This window comes from Epinephelus fuscoguttatus, linkage group LG2 (assembly GCF_011397635.1).
Source record: "Epinephelus fuscoguttatus linkage group LG2, E.fuscoguttatus.final_Chr_v1".
Lineage (NCBI taxonomy): Eukaryota > Metazoa > Chordata > Actinopteri > Perciformes > Serranidae > Epinephelus > Epinephelus fuscoguttatus.
The window spans coordinates 17,468,073-17,492,545 of NC_064753.1; the positions used below are offsets into that span (position 1 = coordinate 17,468,073).

General features: G+C 41.4%; 1 protein-coding gene across 2 annotated transcripts in view; it reads right to left on the reverse strand.

Moving 5' to 3' along the window:
- Positions 1-1,260: 1,260 nt before the first annotated feature.
- The window catches only part of insyn1 (inhibitory synaptic factor 1), a 58,389-nt gene continuing 35,176 nt past the window's right edge, over positions 1,261-24,473 (reverse strand). For both annotated transcript variants that reach the window (XM_049560296.1, XM_049560304.1), the window contains exon 3: positions 1,261-2,995. In XM_049560296.1, coding sequence (XP_049416253.1) covers positions 2,177-2,995 — 819 coding nt within the window. In that variant the 3' untranslated portion in view covers positions 1,261-2,176. The remainder of the gene's footprint in view (positions 2,996-24,473) is intronic.

The following is a 24,473-nucleotide window of genomic DNA, read 5'->3' on the forward strand; positions in this document are numbered from 1 at the left end:
GGAGTACTCATTCGAGTACAGATTTCACCCAGCAGCAGAATCCTGTTGGTTGTGGTTTGAACGAGGGTCACAGACACAGACAGGAATACGTATTCCTGTCAAATACGGCGGCCATAGTGCTCCGCGGCACAAGATAACGGCTTACCAGAGACGGAGAAGCTTGGCTCCAGGTCCAATATTTTCCTCTTTGTTGGTGTCGTGGCCGAGCCGTGGCGGCACACAGGTATGTGACGTGTCAGAGGGGAAACGAGCTGTTCACATTTCTCTCTGTGTCATGTAACGGTCCACAAACCTCACCGCACTTTAGGGACTGTTCTTAACTTATAAAGGGACTGCTCTTTACTTGTCAGGGGAGGAGGTTGGCTGGTTGATTTTTATTTTATTTATTTATTTTATTTTGATCCCCCCTATGTTAATCACTTATTGATGCTGTTTTTGAAGTATGAATAAGTCAATAAGTAATTTATTCCATTGAAATATCATTGATGTATTATAGAAAAGTGATTTATCTTTTTATAAATGACAAAAGGCACATCTGCCTCATTTTTGCTGTGGTATCGTGATACTACTCAGAACCGTGATACTTTCACTGGTATCGTACCGTGGGTCCCAATTTTGGTACCGTGACAACACTATTATTTTATGTATTTTACATTTCAATTTGTAAAAAGTAAAATGTTTTGTTAAAAAACTATTTTGTTGCATAATGAGAATTGAGAAAATAAAGCAATTTATGTTCTTAATTTGTTTTTTTCTTCCTCGAAAAGTATCTCTGAGTACCGTTAAAATACCGGATCGATAAGCAGTACCGATAAGAGTAGTAGTACCGTTAAAATCTTAATGATACCCATCCCTAGTCCACATTAGGTACGGAGGCACAGAGGTCAGCTTCACAGGAGTCACGAAAGAGTTACCTCTTAAAGACTACGGTATTTGACTTTTTTTCTTTTTAAACTTGAATACAACATTAGGAAAGTGAGGGTGAGGGGACCAGGGGAGCAGGCTCACAAAGCCGTTCCCCGGGGTAGATTATTGCTCTGTAAAAAAAAATCTTTCAACAGGAACACACTCTCTTTCCACCATCAGCTCTCACTCCTGGACACACATTTTTTTGAAATGTCAGTTCTTTAGGGCCACAGTTCTAATTTTTGTTCCACTCAGTCTAAGTAAATAGGTCTGACTGTGAGTTTTTGTTCACAGTTCCCAGGAGAGTGGCATGCATGCTCAGCAGAGAGACCTCTCACTGCAACCTCCCTCTAACATATCGATCAGGAATGGTTATTGGCGTTAGCCCTGTGAATAAAATGCTGCTCTGCTGAGTTCAATTCCCCACTGAGCAACTGAATGGAGAGACAAAACCTCGGATCCCAGGTCTAATGACATCACTGGCAGGCACAGACGGATAGAAAAAATTGGAAATGTCACTTTTGTGGGCCGCACATTCTTAAATTACTTTATACATCTGTTTTTCTGCCTGCCAGTCTCTATGTTTCTGCAGCAGACCAGGAAAAGATCACATTGAGATGATTTATAAAATCAAGGGCAGGTAAATAGTGTTGTTTTCTGGCTCTTCGCTCAAACTTGTTTGTTGACATCAAAGAGAGGAAGAGGCTTGACATGTGCATCTAGATACATTATCCCGCTGAAAGCAACAATCCCCTTGACATTGGAAATAACTGGAACATGAAAAAAGACAATGTTTATACAGATTCAGAGTACAGAATGTGCAGCGTTTTGTATCCACATTATAGGAACAAGCATTTTCTTTTCTTTTTTTGTGTGACTTCTAATAGTGTATGAGGAGGGGAAAGGACCTCTTCATAATCAACTTCCATTTTTGAACACTTAAAATGTTCTAGTAAAAATGATTGCTTTCATAATCTCTGTCATTGTTTCAAATGATTACACATTGGGAATCCATTCAGTGTATCTCCTGACATTAAAACAGGCACTAACCTTTTGGTCCACCAGTACTTTTGTCTTAATGATCTGCCTTGCTTCATTTCATCATGTTTTCCCTGAGCCTCAGAATAACTGTAGGTAGTCGAGTGATTTCCCATATATCATTTATTTATTTAGTAATTAATTTATTTGTGTATTAATCTATGAGCTATGTATTTAATATTAAATAATGCACAGTCCTCTTCATGAGATTTATGATCAACTTAGGGCTTTCTCAGTGGTCCTTTGTTTTCTGTTTGGTTGGAATATAGGGCAGTACAGTTTGGGTGCTCTTGTCAGAGACAGTTTGTGTGCTGCTATTTCGTAACAGTTTTTTGCGGCAGCCGGGATTTAAGAGACCTTTCCTGGGTAGTGTGTGAGCTCCCGTCGTCCCCTTCATTGGCGAGGAGACATAGGAAGGGTCCAGACAGTTATGGAGGAGTGAGTGCTCAGAGGAAGAACGTTTGGGGGTTACTGAGCTCGACAGGAGACTGGGTTCACTATCGCTATCTGGTGTCGCACAGCCACTCTTGTCCTCTTGTAATTCCTCTTGCTCCTCCTCCTCATCGTCATCACAGCACAACGCGTGGTACAGAATTTTGTCGCTGAAGCGGACTCTTTCTCTTGTGCCGGAGGTACGAGAAGTCTTGTGGCTGTGCGTGGAGCTGCTGGCCTCCTCACTGGACGAATCTGGAGTGATAATGCGGGGCCCGTTGGGGATTGGCAGCCCACCATTCATCTGGGAGTAGACCGAGGCAGTGGAGGGGGGCGGGGTGGGGGTCTGCGTCTGGGTGGGGATGGTCCCGCGGCCCAGCTCCGGTCGCAGATCTCCTGGTTGCTCACCAGGTCTGCGGGCAGCGGCGCCTGCAGCCTCAAGGTAGCTGCAGAACTCCCAGCTATCAGAAAGCACATCTGCATTGAGGAAGTCCAGCCTGAAGGCCTCTCCCAAACCTCGCTCACTGCTGGACGTGCTGCTGGCTGTGGCCACTGTCCAGTCATCTGGCTCCAGGTCAAAGTCAAAGTCGGACGTTAGTTTATCGATCTGACCCACCACCTGCAATCGAAAAGGGAGAGGACAAGAGAGAGAGAACTGATGAAATGTTGTAGAGGATAGAGATAGGTATTAGTACTCGAGTCCTTGACATCAGTGTTCTTTCAACATATAGAGAAATTGGCGCCCAACCTCCCACATGTGAACATAACTTCTCTACTTTGCTATTTAAAATGGGTAAAATCTTATTTCATTGCAGAGCTGTGTGCAGTGTATTGCTTTGCTCAGTGCCCCACTGTAACTCTCTCTGTTTAGCCTGAGACACTAGGGGACTACTGCAAGAGTGTGAGCTCCATGCTGGGGACAGTTAGAGAGTCTGCCAATACAAACACACACAGTCACAGGGCTAATTGTTAGCTCCAAACAGCTAATGTTACATTTATTAACAGATTTAACGTCAGAGTCGAGCCATTTCTGTGTTGGTGTGAGTTTGTTGGGACCAGTGAAAGGTGTGGTGTCAGATGTTGGCTGCTGCTGCTGCTGTATAAGCGTGTGGGCAGATGTTAAACTGAGTAGGAGGAGTGGGGCTCTGGAGATGGTCCTTCAACGTTGCATCTAACCAGTGTTATGGCAGCAACAGAAAGTTTGCTGATTTTTTATTTTTTTTTTCTGTTAACTTTAGATATGTGGTTTAAAGGGCTAATTGAAGCCTAGTTAAAATTTCACTTGTTTTGTTGTTGCTATTGTTAGCAAATGTATATTCCTTTCTCACATTAGATTATGCAGTAGTATTTATTGAAAGCACAATATAAGTGGTGCTCATTATAATTGCTCAAAAATGTGCTATTTAAATCTTAAAAGATTTAGTCCCCCCCTCCCATTCCTAGTAGTGGTATATCCCACACTCTTTCCAACGGGTGGGGCTGCTTGGCAGTGCAGTAGCAGTGTGTGGCTGGAACCGCTGCCCATATCGCGCATCGCAGGGTAAGATGTACACTCACATAGACACAGTTTAACTTACGCATGTTACAACACATCCCATTTACTGTTACAACAAGCCCCAGGCCCAGGCTAATAATATAAACTGTCTGCAACATTTCTCCTGCATTGTTCAAAAGCCTACTCAATTACGAGTGCTGCTAAGCTAAAAGCTAATGATTAAGCTCAGAGTTTAGTGATAGAGAGGACAGGAGAGAAAGAAGAGGGAGAGGACAGGACAAGAGCAGTCAGTGGCGGAGCAATGGGTACCTGTCTGTAGGCTCTCCACCTGTCAGTGAGACAAACATGAATGACGTGCACTCTAACTGACAAGGAGCGGTCATTATGAGCGACTATTACGCACGGTTGTGGCGGAGCGGCTCGTATGGGTACCTGTCTGTAGACTCTCCACCTGTCAGTGAGACAAACATGAAAGACGTGCAGACGAGGAGCGGTCATGACGCGCGACTATTACGCACAGTTGTGACTGAGCGTAGCTAATGGGTACCTGTCTGTAGGCTCTCCTCCTGTCAGTGAGACAAACATCAAAGACGTGCAGACGAGGAGCGGTCATTATGCGCGACTATTACGCACGGTTGTGAGGTGCGCAGCAGCAGATCTCACAGCACACTGTTTATAAACCACTTTACCAGTTTAATTGCAGGAAATGTTGTTTTAGTTTTAGTTTAGTTAGTATAGACATTTTCTCTGCCTGTTGGACAGATAAAGAGAAGATTAAAGCGTCAAATTGCGGTAAAAGATGCTGTATAAAAGACAGGCTACAACTTTTTTTCCTTGTCCCCCCCTGGGGTTTATTGTCCCCCTCAACTATGAAATGGGATTTTCACCCCTGGGTCAGGTGGTCCACCTCTTTTGTCCAGATTGAAATATCTGAACAACTACTGGCTGGATTGCAATGAAACTTTGTGCAGACATGGTGAGATTGACATCAAAGCTTGGCAATGTGCAAACATTTTGAAATGGGAAACGCCTGCAACCATCTGTACTTGTTTAGTTGCGTCATGGAACATATGGCATAGTACATGCACTTCTGGTGTGATTTTAACATGACAACACCATAGTAGTGCAGGAGAATAAAGGGCTCTTTGCACAACCACTGCATTACTCTAGGGTTCTCCATGGACTTTTAGACCTTTAGTAGTGCGATGGAGCTTTTTTGTTGGTGATTGAGTTCCTATTTGGTTTATCTCGTGCATTCGACAAGGGACTCTATACACAGTTGTAACAATGGTGTCACGCTATATCACTGATCAACAGGTGAAAATGACTTGGAAAGATATACATCTGTGCTCATGCAAAGGCAGGGAAGAAGAAGACTGCAAGCTGGTAAACATGCAGATTTAAAGATACTTTAAAAATGGCTTTGCAAATGCTTTATGAGGAAGGAAATGCACTTGACATGTTTGTTAGACCTCAAGGATACACACAGTGTGTTTCGGTGAGTAACACTGAATGTAAACATCACTTCTGTTTGTTTACAAGAAAACTCCACAGGGCCCATTTAATGTTCACAGGGGGTTCATTATTACTCATATTTTGGGACTTTAAAAAGCACTACAAATGCTAAATGCATACTGATCTGCCTTTTCACACATACAGTATGTAAATACACTCACTGTAATGACTAAAGTTGATAAAAGTATGAAATAAACTTAAACAAAAGTACTAATTTTTAAACTCACTTCAGTATAAATCTCTGTGACAGCTTAACCGATACTACATTTCATGAAATTTCCAGATGCTTTGCATCCCACTGATTTACCCCCCACAGGCAGGTTTAACAAAAGCTAAGATTTATTCACAGCTGCTAATAGATCTTTGTTTCCCTTTACAGCTTGCCATTGCACTACTTTTCATCCATAAATCCTTAATTGTTTGTTCATGGTTTTAAAATTGTTTTTATTTCCACCAAGGCCTCCCGTGGACAGGTGTTGTAAATTAGCTTTATGCTACATCAAGACAAAATTAAATATCCACTGGAATGAGGATGAAGCAGTGAAGACGTGTCGTGACTCGTCAAAGAGGCTACTTCAGCTCTGAGAGAGAGAACAACTGAAGAAGCCTCTTAGATGAGCGGCAAAAGCAGCACATCCTCAGTCGGGTGGCTGATTCAGTTTGCCTTGATGCTGTACTGCGGCTACCAGGATGAATGAGATGGCCCTACACAGACATATAGCTTTACGGAGCACACACACACACTTAACCCAGGGCTTTTAACGCTTGTACATTGATGTGCATTTTACTCCTAGTGCTATTGTGATGTCCATGTCAAACAAAATCATCTCAGAATTTCACCTACTGCATGAGAATGTGCGCCGTAAAAGCATTTAATTTAGTGTTAACTCTGAATTAACCTCAATGCTTCTGTCACCAGCAGCCACAGCGGTGAGTGTTTGATGAATAGAAAGCACTTCAGCTGAAATCACACTGTTTTGCTGACAACACCTAAAATCCAAGCCCTCTATACTTGACATTTCAGCACCTTCAATCAGCATGTTCTGCTCTCAACAACAGTCTATTGTAAAATGAAAACACTCAGCGTTCCTGCAGCTTGTAAATGATACATTTCCCCATCCTGTTCAGCAATTAAGCCCAGTGGTTTAAACTCCAAAATGTTTATTTTTTTCTTTTTTAAAAACATGCACATATGAGTTTCCAACATATTTGCAGCTGAACAGCAGAGAAAGTGTAGTTTTACTCTGAGATTTGTGTAACATCATCCTTTTTTAATGCCTCTGTAATTATTTGCAGTGTTTGCTCCTCTCTGGCTCTTATGACTACAAATGAGACCAGTTTGTATCAACAGCACAAAGTCTTATCTCTGTGTGTAAGAATTAAAATCCTCATTCATTCTCTGTCCAACTTTAAAAGAGGAATTATGAGTCACAGACTGTATACGAAAACATACTGATAACGTGCTCACCAAAAGCTCAGGTGATGATCTCTGCAAATATGGCAACTGACATCCAGGAGCTTGATGATCTTGTGCAAATATATCAAGATGATGATATGAATCTAACATAAATTTGCTCACTGAGTCCTTGAACCAAAAATAAAGAACACTGACTCACATTACCAGCTGCAAATTTAAGAGAGAGACACTGAAGGATGACTAGATGCTGCTATTCTCCTCACTGCTGCATTTTATATAGCTGATCATGAGTCCTTTTTTATGCCGTTAAGTCACACCTCCTGCATTTGTATCTTGCTGTATATGTCTGCATGCATGGCATTGGCTCATCTGTCAATGAGCTTCTCTGCAGATCTGCCAGTTGTGGCACTGTACACCTCATGAGTACCTGGACCGTGCTTCTCTATTGGCAGACTGCCCAGAGGGAATTGGGCTGTATGAATCCTCTAATCCTTGAATTACTCAACGTGTTTGCTGTGTGATTTGCCGACTTTTTACTCATGAAGTTGTTAATGTAAGACGTTTCTCAGGCCCGGAGGAGGCTGAATTGCTCTGTTTACGTGATTACACATCTTGAGCGAGGGACTTAATTTAATCAACAAGTTAAGAAATTATCTGGCAAATGTATTTCACAAGCTTTGCCGTGACACCAATATAGACTATTTGGTTGGTTAGCAGTTATTGCAATGAACAGAAAGTCATTTTAAATAAATGTCATTTAGATGTGTATTTAGAAAAGTTTAAACACAAACACTATACGGTGACATTTTATTGTAAGAATTGTAAGAATAATGTGTCTAGTCGCCGAACATCACCCAAATGTTGCTGTTGTTTCTCTGCAGCGGATCATGACCCTGCTTATTTCCCATTTTGAAATGCATTGCCGGGTGTTAACTGTAAGCTGCGGCAGCTTCCACCGCTGGTTAGCCTGACCCCTGCCTGCGGTATGTAGGCTAATTTAGCTTGATAAGTGTCTCAGCTCGAAGGGTTCTGCCGAATCTTTCTAGGTCACAATGCAGCACACACTCTATGCAGCAACAATGAACACTGGTCTCTGCTTTTTCTTCCAGTCAGAGAATGTGTGATGAAGGAGCTATGGAGTGAATAGGAGGAGCAGATAGCTTTAGCACAAAGGATGAATGAACACATCAGGAGCCAGTCATTAACAATGCGCACAATGTGTTAAAAATAGAAAATGCATTATGAAAATCTACAAGAGTCAAAAATAGAAGAGGACGAAAGTAATTATGTGACTTTCCAATGAAACATTTCACAGAGGAACACCTGCACACCATAACTTCACATCAGTGAGGCAGATAGCAAATTTCTATTTGAGATTATCCTATGGTAGGTCTCGTAGTGCAACCGTAAAATAGCAGGCCCCATTTAAGATAAGAAATTCGACCAAACATTGCACGGGTAAACAGAATTACTCCAGCGCTCATTTCCTATGCAATAAGCAGCTCATGTTTACTGTACCAACACTTAATGATCCTGTGCACATGAGTCTAATCAGCCAGAGTAATTGAAAACACCTGTGTGGGTGGATAACACAAAAAGTTACACATTTACACCGACTCATATCCTCTGACTAACTGTTAATAGTGAATTTAGTATTTTTGACTTCTCATTGTGTTTTGTCTCCTTAAAATTCCGGCTATGCAACTTGAAGCTGTGATAAACCCCTGGAGTTAGGCTGTGTATCCCCCGTGGACTTTATGGCGCTACCACTCTGCAAGGTTTATGATGCAGTGATGGCACATCCTTGTGACTGAAAAGACTCCATTTGCAACACAGTTAAGCAGTAATGTATAGTATAAGCGTGGATATAAGTGCTGGGGATTTGAGTTTATCTTTAGTCTTTAATTTTCTCTCAATGCCTCCGCTGACAACTTGCTTTCTTTAGTGTAAGTGGTGTCTAGTGGAAGCTACTAAAAACTATGATGATGAATATAACAATATCTATGATTCAATGTGTGAGTGATAAGCACACAAATTACAGTAAACATTTATTTTTCAATAATATTTTTGAAGATAGTTTATTCACTGTCGAGGCAGGGTTGCCCAGCCAACCTGAAGCACATCTGATCTTGTTTATACAGTCCATACAGAGCAATAAGTGGTATTGTTACATTATTTTTTTCTTATTCACTGCACACTATCAGCCGGCAGCCGCGAGTCAACTGTGGTCACTGCACCTGATCAACACTGAGTTCAGTCATTTCAGAGCTCTCAGAGGTACTTTAAAAGAGAGGCTGCCTCGGCAGCATCAGGCGCGGGTTTATTACTGTACCTCAACACCTGTCTGAGATGATTGGGCCGGGTAATTGAGGGTCAGAGTGAAAGAGGCCACTTGGAGCCTTGTCTGTGGCAGAAAGGTACAGTGATGGAAAAGACAGGCAAGGATAATCATACACAGAGTGATGGTCAGTAATGTAAAAAAAAAAAAAAAAAAATTCTCAGAAGAGGCTCTTCTCAGGCAGAGTGGTGGTTTGGGAAATAGATTCCATACTGTCCACTATCATTACAAGAGTCCTTCTCGCTAATATTCAGCTCCACCTGGTATCATGATTTATTTATCCTGAGTGGATACCTGTTTCTTTTCTCCCAAGCGAGCGCCTGTCCTCTGTTAATGCTAATTGAAAATGCAGTGGAACATCAGTACTGGAATAACTTATACCACTACTACCGTTGAATGTGTTGCTGAAAATTACAGGCTGAGGTCAAAATCGGCAAATGTGAAAATTTGGGTATGAAATTGCCTCTGATAAGTAGAAAATCTACCACATGTTCTAATCACTCTGATGATCTTGAAACAGATGTTGAACGGGAAAAGCTTGTTTTGATGTGCATTGATGGCTTTCTGTATGAAAAGATTTTTTGTTAGCCGTCTAGTAAACAGATGGAGGTTGCCAACCTTTGCAAGTCTTATACACAAACACGATGTAAAAGTGCATCTTTAACAAGTTTGCAATGATCACAGTATCATGTTTTCCAAGTTGATGCTGTATTGAATATTCTAGTATTTATCAGTGAATAAAAATAGCTCCTAAATATGGCATCTGTAGCAATGCATTTTGTACATGTGTAAAAAATACATCAGGTGTGAGTTACCAAAATAAATGAGACATAACACCCTCACTGGGTTCATTTGAAATGCACGCTGTATGAGTGAATTTTCTGTGGATCGCTTCATTACGCTGTGTTCAAGTGGCCTCTCTCCATCTGTTCCTGTGCCACCCGTTCTTCCAGGAGTCATTTTCAGAGCAGACTGAGAGAAGTTTGCAGTGCGTGTTTGTTAATTATGCAGCATCCGACGTCTAGCATGGCTTTGCTTTTTCATGGGAAAATCTAAAATGTGTTCAGTGGAGCCATTCAGACACATCTAAGTGTTATTTCTTTCTCAACATGTCACAATAGATTTCCAGCCTGCCCCTGTGCTACACTACCAGCGCTGGAAGCGGTTTATGCCAGTTAGGAAGTCTCAGCAATTATCAAAATAGCCTTGCATGCTGGCTTCGTAAGTAAAACGTTTGCAAATATTGTTTTAATGCAGTTAGCTCCTGCAGTTTTGCAGTTTCTCCTTACTCCTTACCCCATGCTTACTTCCCCTCAGTTTAATTCCCCTCAAGACGTGAAGAGGGGACCATCCAAGCCACTCACATTGTTCATATGGTTTATCTTATCCCCAAGAAGCTAATTTATCATCCCCGACTTACTCTGAAAAGAAAATATTTATTGGATTCACTATAAAAATTGTCCAGTGACTCGTAAACGTGTGCAATCTCTTCCAGACATCTTATTCACTATTGGATGAAACAGCACTTTGGGAGCATTTTGAAATTTCTCGTTACGTACTTAATATTACCCAGCAGTATGTGAACAACATGCAGAACGGTGCGATATCTGCACAGGGCTGTTGGCCTGAAAGTTTGGGCCACATTACCCGAAAGCTGAGAGACGATTTATGAAGCAGGAGGCGGGCCGATGCACATGCTTACTTGTGAGCTCAACAAGGTCATGTATGGAGACTGAGACAGATGCAGAGTATTCAGACATACTTTGTTGAAAGAGAAAGATGATTATTTAGAATCTACTGAGCAGATGGTGCACACCAGAATGATTAATTATGTTTCAGGAGTCGTTTAAGAATTTTGATAGACATTTTGATGCTTTCTTGCTGCTGTGAAAACTTCACTGAAACCCACCTGCTCAACCGTAACTTCCGTACTTTGCCACAGAACAAACTACAAACTTAATTGCAGCCACATTGTGAGCTTCCAGGAGGTGAGTCTTTCATAGTCACTCCATGTAAAAATAAAATAGCCACGGGGTGTTATGAAAATTTAATGCCATAATTATTCTAGCCAAAATAATTGCTATTTACAATATTACCATGAAAATATGTTGAAACTCTTAAAATGGCACTGGAACGTATTGGAAACACGATACCTTACATTCAGGCAAGAAACAAATATTTTAACTGCATCCCAGATAGGACATATATTTTCACTGAACATCCTTTTGTGAAAAACAAATAATCTTAAGAAGCCAGGGTTTTCTGCTATTTGAAATGGCATTGTGTCTTCCAGAATCAACCATGCCAATGCTTGATTAAGATCTTTCAAGGGTTAGTGCAGTCTGGTTTTGCAGAGCCTCTTTTATTGTTGGTTGCGCAGCGGTCTCTTTTGGCACAATACTCTTGATAATGGAAATTCAGTACAATCGACCTCCTGTGTTTTTTTTATTGCGATCTAGGATAAAATCATACATCATCTTATAAAGCTGGACTTTCTTTGGATTATTACACTAATAGAACTGGACATTTTTACAGCTGTGCCTTTTGTCTTTTTTTTTTTTTTTTTTTTTGCAGCAACGTCAGAAAGACAAATTCCTGTATTCTAATTGTACTTTTCAGTTACAGTGAGTGTGGTTGTGATTCTCATGCAGTTGACTCTGCAGAGGTCCAGTGGGTCTGTGGGCGAGAGACATTACAGACAAGCCAGGGGAACCTGATTTAGGTCAGGCCATCTTGATTGGTGAGATGTGTTGCGTGGTGTTGGCACAGGCATGAAGTGTCCTTTGAAGTGTTCGCTGGAAGCATTTGGTGTAATTATCCTGTCATGAGAGGGCCTATAAGCCTGAGACTTCATTAGGCACATGCCCCCTGCTTTTTCATCTTTTCTCAAAAAACACTCATCTTTATGGAGGCCTTAAAGTGCTAAACAACGCTGTGATGAGCATAGGGCCAATACCTCCTGACAACTCACTAATCAAAAGCATCATTACAAACTTCACCGTATAATGGGCCTCGTTTATCCCTCTGGGGCTTTAGAAGAGGTGGGCTTCTGCCGTCCTTGAGGTCTGGAAAATCAACCACTTCCTTAGCCAAATTTAGGTCATTAGACTGGGCAGACTCATCCACCTGCTGTATGGCCAAATTTGGAAGGTTTATACTATTATGCTGGAGAGGTTATGGGTTGTACAATCAGTGCAGGAGCAAGATGGGAACTCTGTCTTCCAGCAACAGGGAGGCAGCAGATGCAGCATGCGTTGGTGCTGGCAGAGTGCACCAATCATTTATTGAGGTTCTCCTTCATCGCTTCTATCCGTGTTGAGAGGCCTAGCGCCGGTAATGACCAGAGAAAGATGGTAGTGCCATGCTACGGGGCTCCTCAGTCTGTCTGCTTCCCTGAGATAGCACTCGGATTAGGCCTGAGTACTGTCAGGTCACGCTGGTCACATGCGGGGAAAAAGGTGTGCATGTGAGCGCAGCCAGGCCACACTGACCCATTTTAATGACTGAGTAGAGTTTTCATTAACAACATGGTGTCTTTCTGTAGAAGGCCAGTGAAGGTCTAAAGTGATTACAGTGTGTCTGAGCGCGGCAAGTGTGTGTGTGTTTATGTGTGTGCGGTGGGTTGGAGGGTAAACGTAGCTGACCCAAACTGGAAAAAAGGGGAGAATCTCTCTGGCAGAATACAACACTACAGGAACCGGCTCAGCCCAATCCAGCAGTAAATCCCTCACCCTGACACTTCACACTGCCAGTTTGTCTACAGGCCAAACCAGTAAGCAGATAAGCAGCAAGTCTACCCTGAGAGAAAAAAAGACACATAGTACAGATAAGTAGCTACATGGCTATCCCATTTTTGTACTGATGACTAATGATAGAGTTCCCTATGTAATCCGTTTGAATTTTTTCCAATTCTGTTTTGATTTTCCCAAATTCTGTACTCATGATTTAATTTTTCTGAGTCTTGTTTTACCATTGAGACACATTTTTTTCATCAGAAGGAGTGTCTCTAGTGTCTGTCTCATGTGGTGGTGGATGTGGAAAATATTCCTAATTTAATGGATCTCAGTGAATTTGATGTAAAACAACATTGCACTATTTTCAATAATTGAATAAAAATTCCTTCACAACTAAGTGGGATTTCTTAATTTGTAAGGGACGCAGGTAACGTGTTTATACTTCCTGTGAATATCATCCAATTGATCTTATTAACTAAAAAGATAAAAAGCAACGACTGGCCAGCTCACTCATTGTAAAACTCCATGGTACAGGCAGCAGGCATGCATTTTACACCCTGATGAAGACTTTAGTCGAGACACGTTGGTTTATCCATTTACTAATGAAGGATTTTTAACTAAGTCAGAATGCCTTGGATGCATTTTTGGACTGCCTGCCTGTACCATGGAGTTCTACACTAAGTGAGCTGGCCAGTCGTTGCTTTTTATCTTTATATGACTATTTGCCCCATCCTTGAAGAGCACCTGATTTTTTACAGTTAATTACATAGTGCCATAACCCAGTGTAGCACTCACTATTTTTTTCCTCATGATCTTATTTCCTGTTTTTATTTTCACTGTGTTAACACTTTATTTTAGAAAGCAAACATAAGCCCCATTTCCTCCAAGCAGTCAGGTACAGTTCAGTTTGGTTCGGTGCACTTTCTTTCCGTTTCCACCGTGAAAAGTTGTGGATGGTACCAATGGAAGCGTTCTGTACGGTCCCCATTTTTGGTAACCCTCTGTTGGGGTACCTAGCACACAGATCTGGTACTAAAAGGTGGAGCTGTGAACACTGCAGTCTGTTGATTGGTCAGTAGCGGATGGTCACTCTGCTCAGGGCCGAGTTGTGGCTGGTTTTGAGGCTCATGTTACCACTGTTCATACTGTGGAGAGTTTTATGAGTAAACTGTAACTATAAAATGAAAGGATGTTTTTCTGCCTTTTGCAGCAGCTCTAGTTGGAGAAAAAATAACTTAATTCACTGGGCCGACCGCTGGAAACTTTTAAGGTGGAACGTTAACTTTTAACTTGTATTTACTGAATACATGAGATGACAATGTGAATCAATCAACACACCTTAAATTTCACTGACAACTTTAATTTTTATGTGACACACACACTTTTAGTAATGAGTGGATCTTCAACTGTTTACATATATTAATTTCACCCAGATTATGTGAACGGCATGTGTTCTAATCCTCACTTGGAGAAAAAAAAGTGCTGTGGAGCATCCTTCCTGTGGGTTACGGCAACATTAACCCCTGAGCTTGCCTGAGAAGGACAAAATTTTATTCTGAAAATGTTGGCGTGCATCTACGTTCTGTGGAAAATAGGCTTCCATCTGTGTCACCAGTAATGAGGAAATACAGTGAGAGCTGGATGGAGCAGTGAGTGACAACAACCACGCCCACATTTACTACTGTTTGCGGTGGAAACGCTAGAGTCTAGGTACCATGTCTGAAGGGTTACTTTCGGTTTCAAAGATATCATACCGAAAGTGTTTGGTGGAAATGGCGCTATGCTAGTCATGTTTGTATGCTGGGCTGTTTCAATTCATTTACAGGTCAGAATACAGTTGTACTCCAGATGCACTCCAACTTTAGCTCCAGCTGCCCGTTTGACCACAGAGATGCAAGTGGCGGCTAGCTTGATGCAAGAAAACCTCAGACAGTGCCTCTGGACCACCTGGGAAGCACAAGAGGACAGGATTTGACCTAGCCTGGCTGACAGAATAAAAGACTGCAGTCAAGCTAGCCATCACCTACACCTCTGTGATCAAACCTGCCGATTCTAAAATTTGAGACAGATACAGGCATAACAGAGTAAAGCCCTTGCGACAAGTAACCCGATGTGGCCCTGCCTGTGTTTGTGGAGGAGCTGAGCCCCGCTCTCGGTGAAACACATGGAGAGTAGAGGAAAGAAGCAGCGTATCTGCACATAAAAATATAGCAGCAAAGTTTTTTTTCTGTTCACTTAGTGCTGTGAAGAAACGCTTTTTATGGTAGGGAAATCTGCAATTTTTTGAATTGCATCCGCATTTTAGCCAGTTCCACAACATTATGTGTTTTACACTTTACACTCAATTTTTATTGTCACTCCTGAGATTCTGTCCGTGTTTGCACGTAGGGAAATCATAGGTCCCTAATAACACTCTCTGTGTTGTGTGGGAAATGCATTGAGATTTCTACTACAGTTAAACTTATTTCTTACAATAACAATGCCTCATGTAATTCTTTCCATAGCAGTAAATACTAAGCACTAAAACTGCTGTGAACATGAGTACATAAAAATATCACATTATATACACAGTTTTTCCCTACTGCCAAACCTGTTTGCCTCAGACGGTGTGCATAGTCAAGCATAAATTAACACTGACTGAAAATTAAATATGCACATCTTATGTAGTTTATGTTGGAATAATAGCTTTAAGTGCTTCTTGGAATTGGCCCGTATTTTGGCCCTAAATTGTTTTAAAGAGGCACTGACCAGCAAAAGCAGCAGTAGTAGTTTGAACAGGCAATTAACAGTTTGCAAGATGGATCCGTATCAGAGGAAAATGATAGAAACTGAAAAGACAGTAAGGTGCACTTGGTGGTATTTGTCTCAGTTGTTGTCAAAGTAAACATCTACACATTTTGTTTCGAAAATGCCAACTAAAAGCCCACCTTTAAGGCTTCATTGAGATCTTATATGTTGCAGATACTTCTAGAAATTTGGTCTTAGGCAGATGTAACTGTAGTTAGGCACACACAGATATTTATTTAAGCATGTCCTTATGTTAGTCTACTTGAAACAAACAGGCATCCCTCTATAGTCTTGACTTCTAACAGTCGTAATACACCCTCATTATTCAAAGCAGGAACATAAGAAAGATGGAGGATGGATGGAGGGACAGACGGATGAAAGAGGGGAGACGGCCAGGCAGCAGGCGAAAGACTGATTGGCAGGAAAATAATCTTCTTCATCCAAACTTATTTTGCACATTTAACTTCCGCAGCTTTTTCGGATCTCATTGTCAGCTTTGTTCCACTTTTGTATCAGCGAGGAACATATTCACATCTTTGAAAAATATAGCCTACAATAAAACTTCTTTACAACATCAGAGTTGATTTGCACCTCGCTCGCATAGTCACATTATCGCTCATATACAGTCACACACAGCCATCAATGCCTTTATCCTAAGTGAGGATGAAACTGCAAACCCTCCACTCAGCAAAATATTTTGCAGTATCCACTCCCCTCAGCCAACAAGACGGAGAGTTCTATTTATGGTTGGGTGAGAAATGATCCATGACTAGTGTTACCATGCAGAAGCTATCACCTGCTCTCTTTTTGTAATTAAAAATCCTTCTTTCCAAATTCCTGTTATGGCTCCTATCACTGTCTGTCTGCTCAGCTGGGGAGAGATGATACTGCCTAATGACAGTTTCCATGCAACAGCAATGGGTGTTATTTCACAATTCCAGGGGTGTAAATGGATTTACACACCCCCAAAAACTTAGAATAATACACCAAGGTGCAACAAAACTACCCCAAAGGCTTTCCTTTTTTTTTTATCAGAGAGCATGTTTGCACTGTTTCCCTTCAAGATTCTGCAGTTAGATCTATCAGCTCTGTCGGTGAAGAGAAAAGAAAATGTGAATATACAGCTTGTTGCCAGAGGATCTGATATGTGGATGTGTAAAACTGGACAACACTGCTGTTCCAGGGAAGTAAATTAAATCATTGTTGCTCTATGTGTTCATAACATTCCAGATTTCTTTATTGACGTAATTTGTGTTGAGTTCAGTAACAGCTTCACACTGTCAACGCACTGTCACTATTTGTCTTAAACAAGCAGCAACCACTGTTTCTGCATACTGTAGTGCAGAGGTGCTGCAGCTCCTGCAGTGAAAAGGTGTTGGCTGCTAAATTCTGACTGTGCTGAAGAAAATAGAAAAACCTTCAAGTCAGTAAATATAAAGTGAAGTTACAAAGTCAATTTAGGTTTTCAAAAGGCATCAACAGAACTTTGTTCAACAATGTCCTCCTACACAACAGAATAGGTCATAGCTTTTTCAGTGCCCTCTAAAACAACCAATATGACCATTTTAAAAATGTCTCAATGCTCTTTGATCCGACACAGTTGGGTCTGGCAAAGTTTAGGCAGCTGTGAATTCTTGGTTGAAAAACACGAAATGCCCAAGTCAATTTAGTGACCCATGCACAGTTAAATACTGCAATAAACACCTAGTAAAAGGAGGAAAAGTTAGCGTTAAAAATGATTCAGAATAAGGTGAGTAAACAAACAGCAAGGTTTAGATAAAACTATGCTGAATTACACACATACATTGTTTCCTGTGAATCCCTAGTGAGCGGGAATATAATTTGAATCCAGCTGACTGCCACAAAAAAAAAAAAACACAATACAGAGAGGTAATTACTGAACGTAAATACATCAAATGGCTATCGCAGAAAAAATCTTAATAGTTGTAAAAAAAAAAATGGATTTCCCAAAACTGTAGGAAATGGGAGTTTGATTTCATGAAAAGCTTAAGGAGATAGTATGTAAAATGTGTTCTGAAAGCCATGTACTTTGTCAACTATCCTCCACAAACTCCCTCCAAAACCTTTTTATGGAGGTGTAACAGCTTCACACCACTTGTGCCTTTTCTGTCGAGAGAGGACAGTCATTACTCCCATAGACTCAAAAGGTCACTTGTCAGAAAAACATGGACAGAGGTTGTTTTAAGCCTTTGAACAACCAATACTGTTGGTTTTGTGGTGGAGACAGTATCTGCATTACCTACCAAAATATATACACATGTATTTACTCGTGCTTTGTAGTGTGCAGTGAGTGAGTGCGTAGCATGTACTAATCATTTAGAGGCAGCTGTTATCAATGTGCCGTAGAAATATTGACATATAAACGCCATGACATGTTACCCGAACTACTCAGCATTCAGGCCACATCTGCAGCTCTGCTACACGTGCAATAATGTATTCGGTTATTATGAATTATATGAACATGTCCCTCCGTTCATTCAGATGTCAGTCATGAATCTGCTGTGCATGGCTGTAACTTTTTTTAACAACAGCACTATTCTACTGTGCAGCAGCTGTCCTTGTTCAGACACACAGCTCGTAGACCCTGATGAAGTAAGACATATCCATCAACAACATGCCAACAACAGAGAGTATAAATCCCTCACTGAAATGTAAATTCACTGTTTCTGTATATACAATGCAGGATAGCTAACCAACACTCTCTGGGCTCAGGAGCTTGCTTTGTTATTGCTGTTTATATTACCATACTTACAGCTGATAATGTTAATAAGCTTACACCTAGAAATATATGCATGTGATCACTGATCAATAATCAATGTTAATTTGTATTCATTGTACCTGCCACAAATGATTAATTTTTATCTGCTTGTGGCTTTTCATGATACCATACTGTTACACAGACTCACAGCTACACTTACTCACAAGTTAAAACCCAGCCTGTTAAAGTGAGTCACAATGAACAAGTGTCATAATACCCAACATCTCCCATAATATCCACTCACTGAAAGTCTGTGCTTACTAGAGAAATGCTAGTTGTTTTTATCTGACACATTTAGCATCACTGACAGAAAAAGGGTGTTCAATCAAACTCAAGTTCGTTTGCCCCCTAAATGTGGTTCATTTGGGCAGGTGTGAACAGAGCAATCACACTTGGGTGCGCACCAAAACAACCGGACCGAGACCACCTCTTGAAGAAGGTCTCAGTACGGTTGTCTTGGTGCACACTCAAGTGCAATTGCTGTGTTCACACCTGCCCAAATGAACCGAACTTAAGGGGCAAACGAACTTTAGTTAATTACAAACAAACTCTGGTGCGGTTTGTTTGTGGTGAGATTGTGTTCCGACCTCAATATGAACCAACTGCAGTAGCATTACACATTGTTCGGGTCAAAAAGGATTGTTAATATGTGCCTCCTCCTGTACTGCCTTAATATAAGTATTCAGGGCATCCAATGCATCAAAACATTGTTTTCTAGTAAGAGCCGCATCTCATTTTCAAACTGTATGGTTGAACAATGAACAATTTGACCAATATAGTCCACGATGACCAGCGCTAAAATCAACCTGCATAGTTGTCCCTCCATTGTGACATTAGAAAGTGTTGCATTCATCTTGCAAGCGTACTCTTCTTCAACGATTTGTTTACTTCCTGGATTTTTCCTGCACGGAAATTCTGACCAATCAAGAGCAGCTTTCTTGAGCAAGGAATTTTATCTGGTCCGCTTATAAATATTGCTGTGAGATCACGAACAAACTCTAGGCAATTATGCAACTTTGTAACAAAATGAGTCCCTGATTTGGACCAAAGCAAGACAACTCTAGGTCTGAAAGCACCCTAAGGAACCACCAACAATGACTATAAAGCATTTTTTTTAAAGGATGTAACAGACGTCAGCGTACTCATTTACACTATTAGGCCTTGATTAAACATTGAGCTATAGAACAAATTAACCTTTCCGCCATGGACTTTGCGCTGCTGTGCACTTAACTACAGCTGTCTTTCAGCTGTTCAGCACTTGTACAATTTGTCATTTGGTTAAAACTTGGGGTTAGTTTTCATTGCTGCTCATTGTTGTTGGGCTGTGGCTTTGGATGAAATGTCCAGGCTGAGAGAGCAGCAGCTAACCCTACTTTTAATACAGGGCATGCAATCAATATGCCACTGGCATTTCTAGGTTTCCTTGGCCTGCAGCGCTTATCTTAATGGAAGTGTGCTCCCATTTTCTTTTATTGTGTGAACCCATATATCATTACCCACCAAATAAAGCTGGATCTACCCTGCCGAAGTGAAAACATTGAGGCTCAGAGGAAAAAAAAACATTTATGCAATTTATTTTTATTTTAACCTTCTCTTTGCTGCTTATGGCGGCGGTGGTAGACCTCAGGGATTTATCTAGAGCTATTCAATTTCTGCTCCATCTTCTTTGTTTTCACTTTGAACTCACAGACAAAGGTTCTCCCAGTGTTTGCAGCAGCAGCGTTATTCCTCATGAACCATAGCATGTCAGTAGAGGATGATGTGCTGTACTTTAAGCGCTTGATATACAGGTAGAAACACACTGATATGGACAGGTATGTTCAGTTCCCCGTAATCTTGAAATGATACATGCTTAGTTACATGGTGCATTATTCTGCTGAAGGACTGCGGCCATGAAGAGATGCATGTGGTCGGCAGAAAGGTTGCATAATACATTGTGGCATTCAGTCAATTCTCGGCTGTTTGTAAGGCAATTAATACAGTTTGCACTAAGGAAAACGTATCATGCCAGCGTATCACCTTCATCTTTTACTGATAGTGACACTGTTATCTCCATGCCACAGCAAACTCTGGGCTCTGTACTTTCCCTGTTTATTAATATGGTGATCACAAGCTGAGACAGGCCTAATCTTGTAGGCAGGTAACAGAAATGGTACCTGGGGTGGTTTACCACTGTCATAGGCCATTCACACTTCCAAGGGTTGATGGTTAATGCTTATTCTTAGACACCTCTTTTCACACTGTTACTTGTGGCCACTCTGTTAGCTTGAACAGGTCGTCTCTGACCTCATCAACAAAGCATTTTCGCCCTCGGGCCTGTGACTGTGACTCACTGTCTGGAGGAGTGAGCCGTTTAAAGTAAGCAGTATATTTTACCTTAAGGTAACAGATATTCTATAATAGGGTCCCATTTACAGTGATGCATTAGCCCAAGGCATTATTGACTTCCTAAGTAGGCTAACACTTAACTTTAAAACAATTCCAAAAACAAAAACTGATATTGCCTCACAAAGGCAAACTTCATTCATTAAATATAAACTTCCACAGTAAATTTAGAGAAGAAATAAAAAAAAAATCATTAATCCTCAGATTTTAGACATATATTAAATCCTGAGCCTGTTTCTCCTGAGGTACTGATGGGAGAGCAGAAGAGCCCTAAGTAGTGAAGACTTCAAGTGATTTAAAAAAAACCAACCTGTAGCAGCTCTATTAAAAAATAATTGGAGATTGAATTTGTGTACTCGTAAAATGTTTGTTTGAGCTTTTACACCCAAATGAGCTTTATCTGGTGTGGTGCTAGCAGTTACGAACCAGAAAATGTGCCCATATCTCCGTGAAATCACCCTGGCTTCTGTTACAGTGTTCACAATGTCGTACTCGCGCTCACTCAGTGGAGCAGATCAGGGATTGCTCTCTTGATGACATAAAGAGAATCTTGACTTCTATTTTTTCTAATAATAGAATTGTTCATGTGCACATTAAGGTTGTCCCAAAATGATGATGTTCAGAGTCGACTTGGCACCTTAGACTGATGCACTGACTCGACTCCCCTGCCCAGTTAGTGTGAGCTCAGTGCACTGCCCCACACTAAACTCCTATATCAGCCTATTTGAGGCTCATGTTTGACCTATAAGACCCACATTTTAATGCCTTTGTTCACATTATCATTCACTTTCACACAAAGAAAGCAAAGGTGTGTGTCTCCTGGTCAAAGTTCAGTTATAAATTCCTGTCTTGCCAGGCTGCTGACAGTGCGGCCACTCGAACATTCAGTCACACTGGATGGCAGTACAGGAGGTCCTATCAGCATCTAGCTCAAAAGTAGTTTAGCTGACTTCATTGACAGTCAGCATCGGAGCTGGGAGTCAACAGACACAAGTCCTGCTGCCCTCCTTTGCACTGTCCAGCTTTGCCATCACCCTTCTCTACTTCCATCACTGTTAGTTTTGTGGTTTGGTCATTTTGAGACAAGACTTAATTTGCAACATTTACAGCCTGCCATGGTGTTGCTCTTGCAGTGTTATGTGCACAATGATGAGTCACGGTCTCCACTAATAACTTGGATCATGGTCTTTTAGGGGCGACCGTAGTGCATATATGTATGTATAGAATCACAGGATGCAAAGATTATGTGTTTGCTGTGGACATTTTGTGACAGAACATTTAAGCATATCTTTAATAGATATCAGACAACCGAAGCATGTGTTGTTTTGATACATCGTCTGCAACCTCTAGGATTGTTGACAAATTAGGTGTAATGAATGCTCACATCCCCAAATTCAAATCAGAGGAGCTTTGGAAGAGAAAGGTATACATCATTCAATCCTGTTCCAACCAGTGGTCTATGTAACACATGGTTCCAGAGTACAACCAAAAATCACTTAAGTGCTACTAAACATTTTCATTGGTTGCACCAGTGCGCCTGACAGATCTGTCTGTTAGCAGGTCTGTCTCTGTGTGTGTGATATGTGTAGCATAATCCCCCACCCACCCACCCGCACTCTGTGAAGACCTGCCCTTATTCTGCCCCTGATTGACACTGATCTTGATATTCTTCTCTGCAACCTTAAAACACTTTTAATTCAAAATGAAGGGAACTATTGATTGTTTTTTCATCAGGAAAAATGCTGCAGTGCCCATTACACCTGTCAACAACCCTGACAGGCCCAGCCCAGCCCAGACAGCCCAGATCATCTGTGGAGGTAACCACTCCACCACCTGTCTCCCCTGTCCCCGGTAAGATGCTTAATCCTAACCCAACATCTTCGGCTGAGACAGCCTCATCTGACTCTGACTCAGAGCCAGAGCCTCACACACACAAAAAGGCCAAAATATATGCTTTTTGCCAAGAATGCAGTGTTTGCAACAGAATTACACTCTATGTGTGGTGGTAGCTGATGACGTTTTTCCTTTTATTTTTCTTGCCTGTGTGTCCTTGTGTATCAGTCTGTGTCCCCTCTCTAAATTCAGGTTTTTGTGATATATGAATGCAGCGCAGGCAGAAGTCATGAGTTATTTTTTTTTTTTCCTCAGCAGCAGTTTGTGGAGTTTAATGTCGCAAGGTGGATATTTGATCAGTTGTTCCGATCAGAGGTGATCAGATCAGAGGCGAGAGAAAGCAAACCTACCCAGCACAATGAAAGGTCAAGTTTCACTGATGTTCTGCTTCTTCATCTATGCCCAGAGTACGCTCTGCACTGTGAGAGTGTGTAGCAGTGAATAACTGAATGGTGTATATATACTAACGGCACTCCTAATAAATGGTCTAGCTCCAACGATAGAAAATCGAAACGTGGCGGCACATGTTTTGATCGTGGCGGGCTGCCACAAGTAAATGAATGTGTGGGAAACCCTGAAATGGCTTGTCCAATTTCTGTGACTCAGATGTGATATAATGTTCAACATTATGCTTTGCATTTATTGCAAGGAATGTGGCCAGTGCATGGCTGGACTTTATTATCTCCAAGAAACAGGTCATGTGCCATGATAGGTGTGTGGCCAGCAGGGCAGTTTTAGATAGGTTGTTCCAAGTTCTTGTTAGAGCTATGGTTTAAATAAAGAAAAAGAAATATCTGCATCTTTATTCCTGTTTACAGTCATTTACATAATGTGTGAAGAAATGACTAATGCGTATGGGAACTCACAAAAAAAGATAACACTTAAAATGTATTATTGCTGCATTTAAAAGATTTTTGGGTGCACCTGTTGTTATGTGCTGGTGCACCTAAATGAAAAAGTTAAGCACAGTGGTGCAATCAAAATTTAAGAAGTTAATCTGGAGCCCTGTGACACACTTCAGGATACAGTTAGGCAAAGTTAAAGGTCGAGAGTTGTGCAGGTAGCTTAATGATTAGCCCAAACAACATATATCTTAAATCTGCAGTTAGTTCTGTTTGCAGAGAGAATCCCACCCGTGAGGGGTCAGGACACCTAGACATTTCTTTATGGGAAGTGAAAGCAAAGATCTTGAGTGATGGTGCGCTCCCCTCCGTCCCCACCACAGCGCTGAAGTAGGCCACAGATATTGGCATGACTCTCTCTCCTACTTCTTTTTCTCAAAACAATTTGTCATTGCTTCCAGGGTTCTGCCATTTCTATCTGTGACAATCTGTAGGGCGGTCGCCTCAGAGAGTGACAAAACCTGTCACAGTGCGTCACTTTCACTCTCTCTCCGGCAAGCGGCGGGACATCTTTGAGTCTGCAGCACCTTTATCAGATATGGCAGTTCCTAAAGCTCTGCCTATAACAGCAGGCAAGTTGGAGGAGAGGAGTCGCGACTTTACAGAGACCTATTTGCAAACAAAATCACTGGGAGATATTCCCCACAAGGCACCATCTGGCTGCCACACATACCTGCCTCCATCACTCCCTCACCATCACCGGCTTCTCTATTTATAGACTGCTCTCCTGTCCACCCACCCACACACTGCATCTTGTAAAACAGCAACCAAAATGTAGCAAACTGACGAATCTCCTTCAGGCAATCAATCATCAGGGTGACAGATGTCAACACATCTCTCCGTAATGTGTGG